At 33.7% G+C, this 21,266-nt stretch overlaps 1 protein-coding gene across 4 annotated transcripts in view; it reads right to left on the bottom strand.

Moving 5' to 3' along the window:
• Nucleotides 1–21,266, bottom strand: part of LOC140441122 (uncharacterized) — a 129,811-nt gene that overhangs the window by 20,327 nt on the left and 88,218 nt on the right. For all 4 annotated transcript variants that reach the window (XM_072531579.1, XM_072531580.1, XM_072531578.1 and 1 more), the window contains one exon: nt 9,042–9,291. In XM_072531579.1, coding sequence (XP_072387680.1) covers nt 9,042–9,291 — 250 coding nt within the window. The remainder of the gene's footprint in view (nt 1–9,041; nt 9,292–21,266) is intronic.

Below are 21,266 nucleotides of genomic sequence, written 5' to 3' on the forward strand. Positions count from 1 at the left end.
GGTAAGTTAATAATTATTTATAAAATATTAATAATAAATAATAAAAGGATATCATAGTATCATGGTCACCAACTCTAGCTACTGTTTCTACTCATGCGCAAAAATTCCACTCAGTCGATTTATACATTGAGATAATATTTACAGTCCGTTACGTCTCCAGTGCGTCTACGTCTACAGTCCGTCAAACTATAAATCCAGCTTAAGAAGGTGCCACTCTGATAAAGTAAGTAAAGATTTGTTGTATGTCTGAATTGCCAATATGAATGAGGCAGATAAATTTAAATTATGGGAAGAATTTTTAACAAAACAAAAACATGTGGCACTCCGGGAGTGACCGAGGAGGGGAAGCATAGTTTTGGTATCGTCTACGCATAGAGCGATGGTTTTAATTTAATTCAATTCAATTCCATTTGATTCGATTGTATTTTATTGATTTATTTGTGAATACCTCTGTCGTTACAGCTGGCTCACTGTAAAGGATAGCATATTATTTTGATTTTCGTATTAATAATCGACGTAGGTATTTGTTTTGTACCTCGTACAATTAGTAGATTCTGTTACATATATGCGTCACCTTCCTCAATTTCTCGGACATAGGTTCCTAATTTGGCACTCAAGCCCTTACAATTTGGAAACTTCTGGTTTACAAGGTTTTACAAATGAAAAATAAAAAAAAGAAGACACCCATAAAAAATTTAACAGGAACGCTACTGATCAAAATAGTTTAATGAACGTTTTGCTGATCAATAAAATATTTTTGAAGGATAAAGATATCGTTGGAAGTATTTTTGCAGCTACAAAATGTCAATTTTCAGTGACAATACCACTCAAATATCTTCCAATCCTAACTTTAGATTCTCGACGAGATAAAACAATCTTGGTCGGTACCGAGAATTTAAACTCTCGCTTCTTCTTGGTCTTTATCGTTCCGTCCTCAATTCCCATTTCGCTTTGGTTCTCTGTCTCAATTCGATTATTCGGTGTTGAGGTAAAGATCGCGAGGAGCACAGCATTACAAGTCCAGTGCATCTCATCGTACTTTCGTTTTGCTTTATTTGCATTCTACGAATTGTACGAAATACACATTCCATAGTAAATTCTTCAACGTCGTCCACTTTGAACGGACAACCACAATTCTTTACTGTTTAAGTAGAGAATGGATATTTGTCTCGCTAGAGCAAGTATTAAGATTGCTATCTCAAACTTATATGGAAAAAAATAATAGGCATTATTAAGAGAATGTATGGATGATAGCGTGAATATTAAATGTCAGCAGTGCCAGCATCCGGTAAAAAATAGAACCGATATTCCTGACACAGAGGTCAAAAACCTCTGTTCTTGAAATACAACCGCCAGCATTTACTGGAGTAATAATTGTGGATAGATAATTCAAGTCTTGATAAATGAAACAGCATTTCGTGCAAGTATCGCGAGCAGCGAACTGCGTGGGCAAAACAAAGATATAGAAACCATTATCTTAACCGAAAACATAATCAGTTTAAATGATTTTTACTGTCATTGGAACTCGTCAGACTGTAAAAAAAGGATTTATATCTCAAAAATTCAAAAATAAAAGCGAATTCGTGTGATTATCAGAAATAATTATAATAATTTGAAAGAAAAGAACAAAGAACCGACAAAAATGTCGACAAGAGACAATTATAAAGGCTAAAAGAAATAATAGATGGCTATATAGTGCATTTCCGTTTTCAATCACCGCCTGCAAGTTACCTACACAATTTTGAGCAAAGTTTTCTAAATCATGGACTCTCCTTCTATCAGAACTTACTTTCAGTTGTTACGTATTCTGCTGTTTTAAACATGCCGAGAACTATTACGTGCAATTTCGGACAAATCTAACCAGGATTGTATTAGCCGAATTTGCAAGTGTTGTGAAATTAAAGTGGTATTTTTTTGTATTCACGGGATGTCCACATTTTTACACAAATTTAACAAAAATAGACTATCCTAACCGTAACCAAAATACTAACATAAATATTAAATAATGACTAAATAATGTTAAACAAATGAGTAAATTAAAATAAATTAAATTTTTCTTGAAAATCATATTAAAATGAAATGAATACTCTCACATAAATTAATAAGTTGATAGCGGCACTCATCTTCGATCCCTAACATACTCAATTAAAGAGTTATAGATTTTATATCTACCAGATCATAAGATTGATTAAAGTCATTTCGCAGTGACAGAATTCTGTTAATAAGAGAGAAATTGTCATAGTTTGTGTGATAGTGTTTTATATAAAACAAAGGCATGCCTCTAAGAATTCTAGTACTACATCTAAAGTTGATAAGACTTGTTAAATCAGAACAATGAGTGGTATAGTCAAGTAGTTTATAAAGAAAAACTAGATCACATTTAGTTATGTAGTCTTCTAGGAAACTGATACTTAGCCTTGACCTTAGTTCCACTAAAGACATGCCCTATAAGTTTAATTTATAAGCACAAATCCGGAGAAACTTATTTTAAACAATAATACTATAGAAGCATAAGACAGGATGCTACGGACGAAAGTAAGATATAAAATTCTATATGAGAGTACCAAAGGATCTGGAGAGTTTCTTGTACTAAAACCTAGATTCTTCTTCTTCTTCTTCAGATGCAAATCCACTAATGGATGTTAGCGATCACATTTTCCATTAATTCTCTATTTCTTGCAATATGTATCAGAGATTGTATGTCGTTAATCCCTGTCCATTGCCTTATGTTTCGGAGCCAGGACATTTTCTTGCGTCCCATGCCTCTCTTGCCTTCAATTTTACCCTCGATTATAAGTTGAAGGAACTGGTATTTTTCATTTCGCATGATGTGACCTAGATACGCCGTTTTCCTTTTCTTGATGGTTTCGAAAAGTTGACGTTCTTGGTTTATTCTTTTAAGGACATCTATATTTGTGATTTTCGCTGTCCATGGTATTTTTAGGATACGGCGATAGAGCCACATTTCGAAAGCTTCTAATCTGTTTATATCCCTCGTTTTGAGTGTCCAGCACTCTACGCCATATAGCAGCACTGACCACACGTAGCACTTAGTAAACCTTAGTCTCAGTTGAAGATCGAATTCTGAACAAGTCAGTACCTTCTTGAATTTTACGAAAGCTTGCCGAGCTTGCTCAATGCGTCATTTTACTTCCCTGTCCGATGCCCAGTCTTCAAAAAGCCACGATCCCAGGTATTTAAATTTACTCACTCTTTCAATGGACTTAGTATTCAGTGTTATGGTGGAGTTTTCAAGTGCATCCAAGTTTCTGCAGATGGTCATAAATTTGGTTTTTTAGGTATTAATCTCTAATCCCATTCGCTTACTGTATTCTCCGATTATAGTGACAAGTTGTTGAAAACCTAGATTGCGGTATGTTTTATTTGACAAATTGTTGATGTGAGGGATAAATGATAAGGAACTGTCAAATAACACCCCCAACTCTCTTGTTTTAGTCACTTCTGAGCTAAGGCTTATATTAATGTGATAGTCAGACATTATTTTTAGATGTACTCAAGGATATAACAAGACACTTATGTTTATTCATTTATTCAACTGGAGACCCTTGGAAAGAGACCAATTATATAGTAAAGTCAGGTCTTCTTGGATCTTTCGACAATCAGATAGGTTTGAAACTTTGAAGTATAGCTTAAGGTCATAAGCAAATAGCAAAAATGGGCAAAACTTTATTACCTCAGATATATCATTAATAAACAAGTTAAACAGAAGAGGATCCACATGTGAACGTCATGTGGGACCCCTGAACTGACCAAAATAGGAATCGAGAGTAAACCCTTTATAAAAATAAACTGGACTATTTCATCAAGATAACACCATCCACACTTCAGTAAATCCTATACATCTTAATTTAAAGATGAGCAAAGAATGGATTACTGTGTCAACGGCCTTCGAGAAATTGTTTTTAAGGAAGGAGCGTTTGTTTGTCAAATTGTTAAACAGAATTGACACGTCTACAAGTTTCCAGTTTGCCAGTTGGATACTATTTACACAAGATACAAAATATGTTGTTTTGGCTAAAAAATAGATTTTTACAAAAGTTACCTAAATGAGATATTTAATGACAAAACTGTTGTTTCAGGATTTTTGTTGCACGATTATATAGTTAATTATTGATTTTTTTTGTCTTTTTGGTTGTGTTCTTGTAACGTATGGATTTCTTTATGCTGATAAAAGCCGTTAATTATTTGGAGATTATATTCTATATATAAGTATATCAGTAACTCGCAGTTATCGTTGATTACGTTTTCGCCAAGTTGTCCTTATACTTTATCGTTATTCTTTTTACTAATTCCTCTAGGTAATTCAAATCACCTAGTAGCATTTTCTCTCGATATTTCCGGTTTCGTCGACTACTTAAAAGTCTTGTTTTGCTTGGACTAGTTGGTCATCCGTGGACAACACATATGTTTATAAATGCAAGTCTTCTTCCCATAACGTTCAGGTGTATTTTCATTGTATGTTTATCTATTACAACGATGTTTCTGAAGTTTCCCTTCGATTTCTTTTTAACTAGAATCGCTACACCTTTCTGTGCTCTTCGTTCTTTCAGTACTCCTCCGTAGATAAATATATATATTCTCCTACGTCTAAATTTCCTCTTGATTTTTTCTTGGTATCGGTTAGAGTTTGGATGTGAATGTTTAATTTTTGAGCTTCTTTAAAAATGTCTTCTAATTTTGTTCCCTTGTACGCTCAAAGTTGCGCAATTCATAAGCCATGTTCGTCGCTTAGTTCGAACTGCGTATTTTCCGTCCATGTTTCGAGGCTGTCTACTCCTCTTTGCAAAAACTTTTTTTTGTTTAACAACTTAAAAATCGCTGTAGATAGACACTGATATAGAATACTATTCACGAAAATTGGCCGTGTTTCTGAATTTAAATACCGCAACTCACCAATTACTTTCAAGGCTATGCGGAAGTATAATGCAGCGTTACATACAAAAGCGGTCTATTCCTAACCTACGTTTTATTCGTTGATATTTAAAATGCGCGGTTTCTAAAGCCAATCAATTACGCGAATTACGAACACTTGGCGTAAAACTTCATTCATGTTTGCCATCGTTTCTAAGTGCCAAAGAGTAAAGTGATCGTTGTCGTTCAGGTCAGTATTTGACATTTTCACAGCGCTGTGCATTATTTTGTGTTTTGGATTATTTATTTGTTCAAATATTTTAAAAATGCTAAGATATACGGAAAAGAAACAAGTACTGATACTAAAATTACTGAAGACAAACTTTATTACCAATTTCTGCTGTTCGTGAGGTAAGTTTAAGGTAAGTTCTAAGTTTTAAGGTGAGTGTTCCAGAAATGAACATATTGTCTTTAAAATATAATTCCTTATACTTTTCTTAGTATAGAATAAGTAAAATAGTTATTTCATCAAGTTTGCTCGGGATAGCCGACTCTTTGGCGCCACAGCCTCTTAAATAGTTTTCACACCTAAATACAAGAGGGATAATCTTCACTTTACGCATCAAGTAGTATTTTATTAGTTCATTCTCACACGCCATTGAGGCATGTGCATTTTAAAACACTCTCAATTCATATATAAAATATTTCTCTACGCCGAAATCGGGCATTTTTCTCATAAATACGGTTTTCTCTTTTACGTGTGATAAAGAAAGAATTATTTGATATTGTACTGTCAGCTACGGCCGTATTGAGGCTTCTTTACTCTAAAAATAGTTAATTATAAGTCGATAAACTTATAAACGAAAAAAAAAAACACGCAATGTGGGGGCCTTGTAACTGGCTCCCTACATACGAGGGTTGGAAATCTTTTGATTCCAAGCCTTACTTCAAAGGACTTGTGAGTGGATGTATCTCCATAGGTTTGGTTCTTCAGTGACCGTTGAAGGATAAGGATTGTTAATGTGAGCAAATATAGCTCCAGAGAAATAAAATTCAGTTTAAGTTTATCGACTTATAATTAACTATTTTTAGAGTAAAGAAGCCTCAATACGGCCGTAGCTGACAGTACAATATCAAATAATTCTTTCTTTATCACACGTAAAAGAGAAAACCGTATTTATGAGAAAAATGCCCGATTTCGGCGTAGAGAAATATTTTATATATGAATTGAGAGTGTTTTAAAATGCACATGCCTCAAGGGCGTGTGAGAATGAACTAATAAAATACTACTTGATGCGTAAAGTGAAGATTATCCCTCTTGTATTTAGGTGTGAAAACTATTTAAGAGGCTGTGGCGCCAAAGAGTTGGCTATCCCGAGCAAACTTGATGAAATAACTATTTTACTTATTCTACACTAAGAAAAGTATAAGGAATTATATTTTAAAGACAATATGTTCATTTCTGGAACATAAACTGCCCGCGTTGAAGTATTTACTTCAAAACGAAAGAAAGAGTGATTTGAGAAAGTAAGCAAACTTAACTTAAATGTAATTTAAGAAATAACTATTCCTAAACTAGAGTAATACATATAAATGTGACAAATTTTAAAATTTTAATTTTCTACTTTGTACACAGGAAGAGGACATAGTTTTGTAATGGGTCTGTTAAAATATCCATCTCTAGTCTTTATTTTAACACTACGGACCTTATAGTCCTTACCAGTAAACAATTCAACAATTCTTGCAAATGGCCAGTGTAGGGGTGGAACTTTATCTTCCTTTAATAGAACTAAGTCGTTAACTTTAAGGTTCTTCTGTGGTAAATCAGCCATTAACTGTGTGGCTGTCTTTGCTTTAAATTTAAAACAATCGTGACATTTATTAATTATTCTTTTAGTTTCTTTGAGACCATTTAGACACCAATATCTTAAACGAAAATTGGAAAGAGTATTTTGAGGGCCTGCATGACATAATCTTATATGTTCTCTATGCAGCATTAATTTTACTGTGATTATGAGAGGGTAGAAGTAATGGGTACTTCTGTTCATATGGGACGTCTGAGTACCTTAGACGACCACCTACACGAATCAGTAAGTTCTATTATTTATTTCAGCGTGTTGCTAAGGTGTTAGGAATTTCTTTGCCAACTATAAGATGATTGTCAAATGAAGGTATCCAAAAAGATTCTGATTATTCCTTCACAATGAGCGAATCAGTAGTCATTAGTCTTGAACTCAAATTGTTAATAAATAAATACCAACATGCTATCAGGACTCGTGTGTATAGAATGTTTAGTAAAGGTTAGTTAAAATATTTCATATTTCTGATAGGCATTATTATCATATTTCTGATAGGATATTCTGAGAAAGGCAGGAGTAACTAACTCCTAGTTACATATAAAATATATAGAAGTGAAAAGTGATTATAAAAAGAATACTACTGAATTAAGTACCAAACTTCACCAGATAAATAGGTAAACTTACTTAAAATATTGTAATAAAAATTTAGTCCTCTTTGCCTTTTTGCTGAACTTTATCCATTTACCTCGTGCAGTTTGGTAAAATAGACAAATATATTTTTTACAACTTTTATACTTTGGATTATTCAAATATACTTACTATGACTTATGAAAGGAGTAATATTGAATATAGCATTTAAATAGACAAATTCCTAATATCAAAACTAATGTGTAACTACATTCGTAATATCGTTTCTAGAAGAATCACTATAGTGTCTTAACACTTTTTCATTGTTCGTTTTAGGTGAGCATGTTACTCTCTATACCCTGAAAGACAAGCTAGAACAAGTGTATGAGATTCAGATTTCTATTGCTGCACTTCATAGAGTTCGAAAAGAATTAAAATTCAGATGGGTAAATTGTAGTATCTCTAACAGAAAGTATTTAATGGAACAACCACATGTGACCTTAAAAAGACTCCAGTTTTTAAAAGCCTATAAATAGAATGGAAGCGATTTATACCCCTTAAAACCAGTTTTCTTGGATGATACCTGGGTATTTAGTAAAGGGGGATTCTGCAAGAGCTGGCAACATGGCAGTGTTAATGTAGTCAGAAAGAAGAATGGAGAAGGTATATGATACATTGTTCTTCATGCAGGTGCTGAAAATTGGTTTATTGATAATAATTGTGAGTTGATTTTCGCCAAACATTCTTTAATAAAATGGTTGACAAACCGACATATTAATTGTTCAATGACTATGATGAAATTTGAGTTGATGGATATTGTAAAGAAGCATCTACCAGATAAAGTATTGAAGTATGTATTAGAATTTATTTAGTAAATGGCATTTTTATATATCTTGTTTTACAGATTGGATATACTGGCCCTTCAATATGGTAAAATAAAATAAAATACAATCGGACGGAATCCGTTATCGAATTGAATTGATTATCGAATCGATTTTATCGGATTGAAACGATTATCGAATCAAATTGAATCGAATAGATTATCGAATCGAAGCAATTATCGAATTGAATCAATTCTTGAATCGAATCGAAATACAATAAAATAGAATAAAATTAAATTAAATAAAATCGAATCGATTATTGAAAGCAGTCGATTATCGAATCGAATAAAAATAGAATAAAATAAATTAAATTAAAATGCTCCTTGCCTAGAGGATAAGAAAGCTATACTTCCTCTCCTCGATCACCCCCGGAGTGCCACATCCCGTTTTTTTGTTTCAGGTATATCATTACATGTTCTGAAATAATTATATAAACATTTTTGAAAACAGTATTTTTTTGTGATTACAAAAAAAGACGGCAAATTATATTTAATTGTATAACCAGAAAACGAACTAAATATGCTTGTATTATACTTATACAATTAAAAATAAACAATAAATTTAATAAACAATATTGTTTTCTATTTAATCCACTTGCAATAAAAGTACTAGTTTAATGCCATAAGTTTTTTACCTGTGGGTAAATACGACCCTGGCATTTATCAGATTCGTCAATAATTATATGAAATAATTCTCGAAACATCCAATACATTATATTATGACGTCGTAATTGATGACGCACTGAAAGAAGGCTCTGAGAAGAAACATTATACATAAGTTATGCTTTTGCTGACTTCACTCACAAATAAATAACTTTATCAAAATATTATATTTAGGTATTCATAGCTTTGGCTTTACTTACCCCCACGAATTAGTTCCTCGACAGCTGCAAAGCTTGGGGATAAAACTAAATCATCCCCGGGCTCCTCGATGATCATATCGTCATCAGCGGTTTGCTCAGGTGTCTTGGAAGGAGCGGGCTGCAGGACAGGCTTTTGAGCATGCTCGGGTTGGGGAAGATCCTCGCTCTCAATTTCTTCTTTTATCACTGCCAGATTGGAAGCCGGTGATTTGTCTTCTGTATCTGAATTACTGAGCTTTGGGCTCTGTCGCTGAAACAAAATAAATACGTGACAATGATAATAATAAAAAGTATGTTACAATGCGAAATTTAAGGAAATTCTATAAAATTATCACTACAAAACAAATAGATATATCAACTAATTGTTATCATGAACAGTCCAGTTCCCGTGTATAAAATTTATTATATGGACAGATTTTGCGACATTGGCACGACTTACGTAAACATTATTCTTGTTTGAAAAATATCTTCTTTCCTTAAGATTTATAAAATAGTGTTCTTCATTTTTAACAGAGGAATCTTCCATTTTAATGCAAATAATATGCTGTTATGCAAGATTTATATCAATTTTCTCACTCTCAGCCACTTGATAGTATTAATATTGTCAATACCATATTTACGTTAATATGTATTGTCAAAAGTTTTTGGTCTTAATATACACTTATAAAAAATGTTCGTGACAGTCAGTTAATATTGACAATAATGACAATTAAATAAAAACAAGACAAAATACCTAAATAAAAAAGCTAAAACTACAAAGCATTCTATCTGAAAAACAACAGTTCAGATAGAGTGATCACAGCAGAAATATTCTTACCAAGTCGTCATCCTCTTCCGTAAAATTTCTTAGGTGTAATTTACCGTTTTATAAGTTTATATTACTATCCGACTATTCGAGTAACTTTTGAGAGTTCGACAAGTAAATTTATTTTCCTATTTTTTGAAAAGTATAACCTACATAGAGTAAGTAGGTATTTTAATTTCTATGGTTATATTTATATAAATATAGTAATGTTCCAGCCTTTTATTTTTTTCTCTTGTATTTCAGATGTCAGTGATGGATCCTTATCTGAAAGAAATTCAAAGATTACAGCAGCTGTATGATGAAGTAGAAGAAGAAAATATTGATTTGGAAAGCGAGCCAGAATCAGACAGGTGTGAAGAAAGTGACCACAACACAGACACAGAACAAGAATGAGAGGAAGAATTGGAGGAGGAACCTGTAACTTCAAAATATTTTGAAACAAATACGAAAAACCGGCGACTTTTTATTATGCAAAAGATGGGGTATCCTGGAAAACATGCGCCTCCAAAAAATGTCCAGACAAGAAGTTCTAATTTAATTTCATACGTTCGTGATCCTTTAGAGTGTTGGAAATGTTTTATTGATGATAATATTCTCGAAACCATTGTACAGAACATAAAAATATTTAGTTCTAAACTAAATAACAATTATGCAGATCCGAATGAAGCCAGACCTACAGATACTGTGTAAATAAAGGCGTTAATTGGTCTATTATACCTAGCTGGGGTTTTCAAAGCAAGCCGCCGAAATTGCAAAGAATTTTGGGCTACTGATGGAACAAGCGAAGAGGTGTTTCGAACTACTATGGCTCATAGGCGATTTGTATTCTTGCTACGTTGCTTGCGTTTTGATGAAGTAAATACTAGAGAAGAAAGAAGAACCATAGACAAACTTGCACCAATAGGAACCGTTTTTGACCAATTTAATTAGAAATGTAAACTTAATTACGTTCCTGGATCTTACTTAACATGGACGTTGCGAATTCCGCATGTACATCCCGAATAAGTCAGCCAAATATGGCATAAAAGTATGTTCCTTAGTGGATGCCAAATGTTTTTACACGGTAAATATGGAACTATACGTTGGAGCTCAGCTTCCAGGGCCATATCGCGTTAGTACTAAAACCACCCATTTAGTGGAAAAAATATGTGAGCCTGTGTTTGGATCATCTAGAAATATAACTATGGATAATTGGTTTACAAGTTACGAAATTGTAAAAAGTATGCTGGAGCAGCACAAAATTACAACTGTTCGAAATTGGAAATTCGAAATCTACAAGAATTCGAAATAATAAAAGGGAGATTCCAAAGGAACTTCTTGATCCCAGCAGACTACAGTACTCGTTTATGTTTGTATTTTCCAAATCTATTACTTTGGTGTCGTATATCTCAAAGAAAAAAGTCGTGACGCTGTTATCATCTTTTCACTATGATGACTCGATTGATTCTGGATTCTGGATGGAAGATTCTGGAGATGCCTGTAAGCCCAATATGATTACTTTTTATAACATTACAAAATCGGGCGTTGACTCAGTAGATCAGAAATGTGCCGCTTATAACGTAGGCAGAAACATCCGAAGATGGCCAATGGTCATTTTTATAATTTACTCAACTTTGCAGGCATACACTTTCACGTCAATCATAAATGTAATGCAAATGAGAACGACCTAATTTCGGAACGAAGATTGTTTCTGAAATCAATTGGCAAGAGAGAACATGCTAACCAGAGCAAGAGCCCCTCATTTACAAAAGAATATCAGAAATATCGGCCAAAAATTAAGCGGAGTACATGCAGATCCAGCGCTTCCGCGTCCAAATATACGAGGTCGTTGCGCCTATTGTCCAAATCGTAAAACACGATATTTTTGTGTCAAATGCCAAAAGTGGCTATGCTTAGAGCATGTTAAACCGATTTGCGAAGACTGAAATGATAATTGAAATTAGAATTAGAATTTTGTTTATTAAATGTAAGATAAGAACATTTTTGTTAACTTTTTTTTGTATTTTATTAAAGATGTTAATTTTATCATTGGTTTTAAAATGGTTCAAATGTATTAAACATGAAATAAAAACGATTGTAAAAATATCAAATAGTTTTATTTTAATCTTTTCTAATGTATCGTGCAAAATAAAAACTGGGCCCCACAGACCCCACCCTTAACTACTTACGTTAACTAAAAGAGTAAAAGAGGCCCACTCACAACGATCGCCGCACCGGACACAGTCCTTCCGCACCAGGCACAGTCCGGAACGGGGACTCCAGTGCTGCCAGTCTACCGCTCTACCGTTTTAACACCTTATTCTACCGCATTTTAAAATTTTAGGCATTTGACAAAACATAATATACATATTCATAATATACAGGAGATGTATTTTGGTTCTGACATTTCTACGCCTAGTGTAGATAAAAATGACTTGTAATTTGTAAAGTTAAAGTGTTTAGAATTTTATATAGAGGGTCTGGACTAATTATTAAAAAGGTTTCCCATAAAAAATAACATCTTGGAAGATTTGCAGTTCATAAATCTTGATTTGGTGCGAAGTAGAAAAATTAATTCAATTGCACATATTTCACCAAAATTGGGGAGTATTGGGATAAATCAGGGCGATCTTCAATCATTAGATAATGAGTGGAGACTTTTATAAAACACTGAGTGGCCTGAATCTAATGATATACTAGCATTTTGGAGTCAAGTAAGTGAAATGAATTATGGTAGTGGACTAAATATGTTCCCCAGTTTATCTCTATTTAAAAAGGAAAAGACAGTTAAGATTTGATTTCACGTACAGGGCGCTTGCGCATCCGCTTATACGTATTTCGGCCTAATAGGCCTCATCAGAACGGCTTTCGCAATCGCTCTGAACGTGAGAATAAATCTTTTCTGTCTTAGGAAGCAACTCTAACATGGCTTCGTATAGACGCAGATAGCGACATCTGATAATAAAATCGTAAACTAATTTTCGAAACCAAATTCAGAATTTCGCTTTAATCTGTGCCTTCTAAGAATTGCAAGGCAAAACAGACGTTGATAAAGATGTTATGAGAGACATGGGGAATCTAAAAATTGCATTCCACAACATATCTCCTTAACTAAGCAAAATTCTTAGCGAATTGGTTTCTAGTACTCGTACAGAGTATATCGAAATAAAAAGGAAAAGTTAGTTAAGATTTGATTTCAAGATTCTCGGAATCTTGAAATCAAATGAAAATGAAGCTGGGTTGGCTCCAACGGAAGTTGCTATAATTTTATGGTAAAAAATGATATGGGAAAACTTCTTAATAAAAACATTTACGAGCAGAACTCGGATATTGACGAGATCTAATGGTTGATTTTTTTATAATTCAATGTTGTGTTTTGTTTTACCATACTTTTTAGGTTTAGTTTTGATTTCAGTTAATGTTTTTGAAGTTTATTTAGGTTCATTTTTTAATAAAAATTATATTTTTAAAAATTTTGTATGTATTTTCTGGTGAAAATTATTTAAAAATGAACGTACTGTTATAAAAAGGCATTTAAATAGACCATTGGCATTAGATAATGTAAAAAAACAACAAATTCGATATCTTTATGGTATTTCTACCGTTTTCTACCGTATTTTTCAAGTTAGCCCTACCGCAAAATGGTTCATGTCACCTGGCAACACTGGGGACTCAGCTCCCGTGCACGAAACACAACAGGACTACAGCGCCGTCAGCTCCTCACGTTGTCCCGGACACGTTGACGCGGGGAAGATGTCATGTGAAGGTTCTATTTCGCAAGACTTTCACATGCCACGCAATTATGAAGATAGTAGTCCCCCACGATGAAACGTTACGTGTGGGGGAGGGTGGTTGAGTATCAGGGGAGTATTGGGGTTGCGAGGGTTCGCCTCTGGTTAGTCCAAGTACCAACCCTCCCCAGCCCAAGTCCTGGATGTCCGATTGTTCTTTGCGGGCATGTATATTTGTACCTCCCGAGACATGTGCGTGCATCACGTCAGTCATACCACGACGGATGCAAATGGTTATACAGGATCTACGTTCTCTCTTTTTGATAATTGGTAACGCAAGTCACATGTATAACGTAAATAATAATCATCTAAGGCAAATAAATTGGGCAAGCATTGGGTTTACCTAAAAATAGGCATAATATATTGTAAAAAATATACAAAAAATTATAATAAAAAGAACACAAACAATTAGTTTTTTTAATTTAACAAACTCCAGTTGTATCATTATATATTATATTATATTGAATAGAACACATTGTCTTTTTATATTACATTAGCCAACAATTATCATACGAATAGATAATTAAATAATTCTTAATTATTAACGAACTCCGATCGAAGTAGATGTAGTAATTAACTATTTAAATATTTTTAATGTTACGTAGAACAACTATGATAAATAACAATAAATGACTAAGTGTCACTTAAAATTTTCTAGCGGAATCTTTTGTTTTAACTAGTTAACGGATTTCAAATTTACAAAAATATTAGCTTTTAAATTAATTGTTTTGAAAAAACTTACAACTAGAACTTTTAGTCCAGTTACTGAACTACAGTTACTTTTAATTGTATAACTAGAAAACGAACTAACTATGCTTGTATTATATACTATTATAAAAAAACAATAAATGGATCGGTTTGTTGTCATTTTTAAATGTTTCCACATTTATAAATTGAATAAACAATATTGTTTACTATTTAATCCACCTTGTAATAAAAGTACTATAATGGTATTCGTTCTTATTCATTTTATTTCCAGCGATAGCCGCTGCTGTACGTTATATCCATTTCAATGACATATATGAATTGTTTCAAGATAGAGAGAGGCTTTTTTTTTTATTAGGTCTGTTTTTTATATTCATTACCCCATCCTCGTTCATTTAACGCTTTTATCGTTAAAATTGAACAACTATCACAGAAGATGAAATATAGTGTCGTATTAGCATTGTTTTTTAGTTCTTTTTATCTTAACATATTCGTTAACCCCTCCCCTTTCATTTAACGTGTTACATGTAGCAATCTGACCAATACAAACGGAGATATGTTGTAATGCCGTTTCGGCAATGTCTTTGTGTCTGTTTTTTGTGAATCGATACCTTGCACGTTGTTGTACGTTGAGCCGTTACAAGATTAGTGTCCTTTTGGCAATATGCCGCCATGTTTTTTTTTTATCTGAACGTGTTCCCCGTCCCCTCACATTTCCAACGAGCCCTCTTACGTCACGATCCGATGAGCCGTCGCGCCTCCACTACAAAATGAGCAGAATTTCTTATTTAGATTTACATGGGAAACTGACCTGTTTTGCGCTCGTAGCCGCAATTATTAGCTCGTAGCCGTATTATAGTTTAATGCCATAAGCTTTTCACCTGTGAATAAGTACAATCCTCACAACTGTCAGATTCGTCAATAATTACATAATCTTCTTCTTCAAGTTCCATCTCCGCGGCAGAGGTCGGCAATCATCATAGCTATTCGGACTTTTGAGACGGCTGCTCTGAAAAGTTCATTTGATGTACATCCGTACCACTCTCTCAGGTTGCGCAGCCATGACATTCTACGCCTCCCTATGCTTCTCTTTCCTTGGATCTTTCCCTGCATAATCAGTTGGAGCAAGGTAAATTTCTCTCCACGTGTATATGTCCGAGATATTCTAATTTTTTTGTTTTTATTGTATTTAAAATTTCCATTTCTTTGTTCATCCTTCCCAGAACCTCTTTGTTTGTGACGTGTTCTGTCCATGATATTTGCAGAATTCTTCTGTACACCCACAGCTCGAATGATTTCAGTTTTTTCATTGATGTCGCATTCAAGGTCCAAGATTCCATTCCATAAAATAAAGTCGAAAAAACATAGCACCTCGCCAACCTAACTCTTAGTTCCAGTTTTAAATCCCTGGTACATAGCACTCTTCTCATTTTGTTGAAATTTGCTCTAGCCTTTTCTATTCTTATTTGGTCTCCTGATTGTAATCATTTGTGAAGTTAATCATTGTTCCCAGGTATGCATATTTGTCCACTTGTTCGACGTTGGTTCCGTTTATTAGAAGATTCTCGTTATTTCTTTGAGTTTTCGATATTCTCATAAATTTCGTCTTCTTGACATTCATTGTTAGACCATACTCTTTTCCATACTCTGCTATTCTGGTCACCAGTCTCTGAAGCTCTTTAATGTTTTCGGCTAAGATCACAGTGTCGTCCGCATATCTAATGTTGTTAATGGGAACTCCATTTACCTTTACCTCCATTTACCTGTTTCACCCTCAAGAGCTTTTTTCGGGACCTCTTCGGAGTAGGCATTAAAAAGAATTGGCGACAATACGCATCCCTGTCTCACTCCATATCTAATTTCAATTTCTTGTAACAGCTGTTCGTTAACTCGTACTTTTGCTCGCTGTTTATAGTATAAATTTGATATGATCCTGAGGTCGTTGTAGTCAATCTTCTTTGATTTCAGGACATTCATTAATTGTTTATGTCGTACTTTATCGAATGCTTTATTATAGTCAATAAAACATGCGTATATATCTTGATTGACGTCCAGGCATCTTTGTATTAGTATATTAAGTGAAAAAAGAGCTTCACGTGTTCCTAGGCCTTTGCGAAAACCAAATTGTGTATCATAATTACATAATACACAATTACAATTACACAATAATTCGCAAAACATAATACATTATATGACGTCATAATTCATGACACACTGAAAGAAGGCTCTGAGAAGAACCATACCGTATGAAAGTTCAAAATTTTTACTTTTAATGTGCACGTACACCAAAAGTTTTAAAAAATAATTTTTATAACCAAAAATCGTATTCTAAAGTTAGTTGTTTTTAAATTAGAAACATTTACGGCCGGTTTCCGAAACGTTATTCAAATCTCCAATCATGTAATTAAGTATCAAATTTGATCAATTGTTAACAAGCGATAGGTTTCCGAAACGAAAATTATGGTAAAATTACGTGATCACCAATTATACATTATTTGACATACGATTTTACATGGAAACAGTAGAATCGATTGTAATCGTTTATTATTTCTGTACGAATTGTTCTTTATCTTGCTCTAAATTAAGAAAGTAATGTTGCTGTTTCACTTTACCATCATTCCTGTTTATGTGTAATCTACATTCTGAAAATCAACAAACAAACATAACCTAACTAACTAATAATTTTGTGTCGTTCGTTAATGTTTACCAATTTGTCATTTATCATCTTTAATTCTTAAAATGAACCTTTGTAACAATATTTTTGGGTTCTTTCTAAACAACAGCTTTTTATAAAACACCTTAGGTTTATGTATCTTACAAGGTAACCAAAGATTTTATTTTATTTACTTACAACCATTGGTACATAACCAAAGATTATAAGATTAATCGTCCAAAAATCTCAGATTACCTGACAAGCTAGTATGACAGAAGTTTGACATAGATAAAACGATAATTAGCGTTTCGGAAACCCAAAATACTTCTGACAGGCTGTTAATCATCGATTATTTGCTTGTTAGATTAGTTAATGTGTGTTATGTGATTGAAGTTTGATCGATGTTTCTGCAACTCAAAATGCATTTAATCGACTGTTCACAGTAGATTACCTAATTTTGATAATGATCAGCCTTTCGGAAACCGGCTGTTAGAATAACTTTTAAACTATTACACGTACACGAAATATTTTTTCATATTTAAAAAGCTAACGTTTTTACAAGAACTAAAAAACAATTATTCTAGGACGATAAATGTATTTATTACCTTAAAAGGCTTCTCACAACTGCCATCAACTGTTTTGCGTTTAGCACTTACTATTTGCCTCTTTGCCTTTTTCAAATTTTTTTCATGATTATGTTCCATTTCACTCCGCACAATTAAATTTTTTGATCCCACGGTATACACTTTCGCCCTACAGAAGCGATTTGAACATCGCCAACATATTTCACCACTTTTTAATTCTTTGTGTTTGGTAAATTTCACAGATTCTACTATTAGTACTGGCATTCCACGTTCACTCAAACTTACAAAACTTTCCATAATGTTTTTTTTCACAAGTACACAGATCTTGTTTCACAATGAACGGTTACTGTCAACTAAATTCAAATTTTAGCAAATCTTACATTCTATGCAGCCTTCTTAGTGTCTTAAAATATTCCGAGAAATTATAATCCCTTGTTCGGGGACGGTCGACCCTCAATTCGTCCCCGAGCAGGTACCAGAAGATAATCCTAACCTTAATTTCTACCCATGCTAATTAAGGTACTTTAATGACACCACTCAACTGGTCCCCGAGTAGGGGATTATAATTTCGGGAAACCCGGAGTTTAAGAAATTTATTTTCACTTTCATTTTGTAATAACTACATCAAGTGCAAAAAAATCGACTCAAAATTATTTTGCGAAAGTACATCTCCTGTTTCAATCTAAAAGGTGTAAATTTAATAATATTTATTGTACAACTATTATCCTCATTATTGAGTTTGAAAAAAGTTTTGGTTTTTGGTAAATCGGGTGACGTATTACAAATAAATAATGCAACACGTAGAGAGGGGGTCAGAATTTGACTCATTGAAATCGACACGCACCGACTTAACGCGTTCGGTTAAGATCGTAGGCGTCAATTTCCATAGCGATGCACTAAAACATGAGTCAATTAAGTTCGCAACTACATAGCGAATGGATACCACATCTGTCAAAGCAGCTTAAGCAGTAGCATTATTGAGAGAAGACCTGAGCCAAAGGGCCGTGTCAAATCGACTAAATTTAAGCCAATCTGCTGTGTCCCGAGTATATCGTCGGTACCAAGATACTGGTGAATATGTCCGCCGACAAGGAGGAGGCCGTAAACGAACAACAACGGAGAGAGATGATCAATTTATTGTATCTAAATCTCTGAGAAATCGACATTGGACTGGTGCTAATCTCAAAGAAGGGCTTAGAGAGGTCCGAGGTGTGGTTACTAGCGTTTGGACAGTCAGAAGGAGACTTAAAGCAGCCAACCTGACACCAAAAAGAGCAGCTACGAGTCCCAAGCTAACTGCAGCCCAGAAGTAAAGGCGACTAGAATTTGCTCGTGAACATCTGGATTGGGACGACCATCAATGGATTCAGGTATTATTCTCCGACGAAAGTAGGATCTGCCTACATGGCAACGAAAAGAGGCGTCGAGTCTATAGAAGGCCAGGAGAACGATTTGCTCAATGTTGTATACGAGAAATTGTGTCATATGGAGGCCGTTCTTGTATATTTTGGGCAGGCATTTCCATGGATGGGAAAACCGAGTTGCTTTTCGTGCCTGGTGGAGGACGTGGTGGAGGTTTAACGGCGGATCGTTACATCAGAGATATTTTGGAGGAAATGTGGTTTCATACGTGGGATTTATTGGTGATGCTTTATTTTATTGCATGATAATGCAGGAGTCACCACCACCTATCTGACTGAGATCGGTATACCTACAATAAATTGGCCTGCGTTGAGCCCGGACATAAATCCAATAGAGTATGTTTGGGATGAGCTTAAACGAAGGGTCCGAAACAGAAATCATGAACCAAGGAGCATAATGGAATTGAGGGCTGCGCTTAATGATGAATGGGAAGCAATGCCTCAATAATTTATTAGAAAAGTCATCCGATCCATGCGAAATCGACTGGAAAGTGTAATTAGTAATAGGGGTGGTAATATCAGATATTGAATAATAAAAAAATTCATTTCGTAATTGATGATTTCTCTGTTCATTATGTCTTTCTTGGGATAATTCCAATGATGAATATTTGAGAAACTCTGTTCGTATAGCATATTGTTTTTATAATGCGTCTTCCAAATAATGAAATAGCGGTTTTTGTAAGTTCAATAATAAAGTTACTGTTTGCACATTACATCTTGTTATTTTCATACTTCTTACATTAAAACAGAAGGTGTAATCTGAAATATCGCTTTTGAGTCGATTTTTTTGCACTCAAGTGTATTTGCAAGCAAAAGTTTTAGTGAACGTGGAAAACCTGTATTAATAGTAGAATCTCCGAAATTTACAAGACATAAAGAGTTAAAAAGTGGTGAAGTGTGTTGAAGATGTGCAATTCGCTCCTGTAAAGCCAAAATTTATATTGTTTTAAGCCAAAAACTTGATTAGCCACTGTTTAAAGGTGCCAAAAACTTGACTATGCGCAGTGAACTAGAACATACCCATGAAAAAAACTTGAAAAACTAAATAAGCAGATAGTGAGTGTCGGTATTAAATGTAAAGCAAACGATGACATTTGTGAGAAGCCTTGCAAGGCAATATATTCGGTTTTGAGAGAAAATACTGCCCAGTTCAGTACTTTAACAATCAAAGACATTCAATATATTCGTAACACTATTTATAAGAACCGAAGAAAAACTCTAGCGGTTTTAAGAGCCCCTTCCCATATCAGTTGGCCCACCTATGGAATTTGCAGTTTAAGTCGATTACCATAAACAAATTATAGTCTGCATTTTTATTAATATTTATTAAAAACATTATCCTTATGTTTTTTTATTTACTTTCAACAATAAAAAAAATCATTATAGTGTATTTTTATGTATGAGAGAGTAATAAAACAATAAATTATGTATGCAAATCCCTAAACTGTTGATACGGGTGACTCAATGAAAAACAGATATTTGACAACAAGTTTACAGAAGTATATAGGAAAACAATTTTAAATTGAGTATGACCACCAGGTATAAAGGTTGGAGCAGAATATAATACAATAGTTGTGAGAAAGAAAGAGAAGAAATGTAAGATGTTTATTTTATTGGTTATATATAACCAATAAAAGTTTAATAAGTACCTACCTATTTGCAAAATAAAGTTTAATTCTTTAGATAAAATAAAACGTTTTATTTTATCTATTTGCAAAATAAAGTTTAATTCTTTGCCTATTTGCAAAATAAAGTTTAATTCTTTAGATAAAATAAAACGTTTTATTTTATCTGAAATGAGTGCATTCCACGAAGTAAGGGTTTCAACAATCAAACATTTAATTCTTTAATTCCAGGAATCTACGACAGTAATTGACTAGATAATTACCTTCTAAACTTATTCCACAGAAAATGTGATAGTGGGTTTTTCCATTTTGTATATAGGAAGGTCCAAGTGGCGTATTCAAAATTCTTAACAGTTCACTAAAAGTAGGTACTTCAGTTGCAAGGTGCAGTTTATTGTGTATACTAGTGTTATGGAAAATTTGGAAGTGCCGTGTAAACGCCGAAAAATTGGTCCTCTAACAGTTAATGAAAAAACATTAATATTTAATTGTTTTAAATCATTTACAGACAAACGTTTATGTGAAAGTGTTGATGAGACCGTTGAGTTAGTTAGCAGTACACTTGGTGTTGGGAAATCTACGATTTACAGAGTTATTAAAGAAGAGAAATGTGGTAGTTTTCAAATGCCACGTAATGCTCCAGGGAAACCAAAATTTCAAAT

The sequence above is a fragment of the Diabrotica undecimpunctata genome, chromosome 5 (assembly GCF_040954645.1).
Source record: "Diabrotica undecimpunctata isolate CICGRU chromosome 5, icDiaUnde3, whole genome shotgun sequence".
Lineage (NCBI taxonomy): Eukaryota > Metazoa > Arthropoda > Insecta > Coleoptera > Chrysomelidae > Diabrotica > Diabrotica undecimpunctata.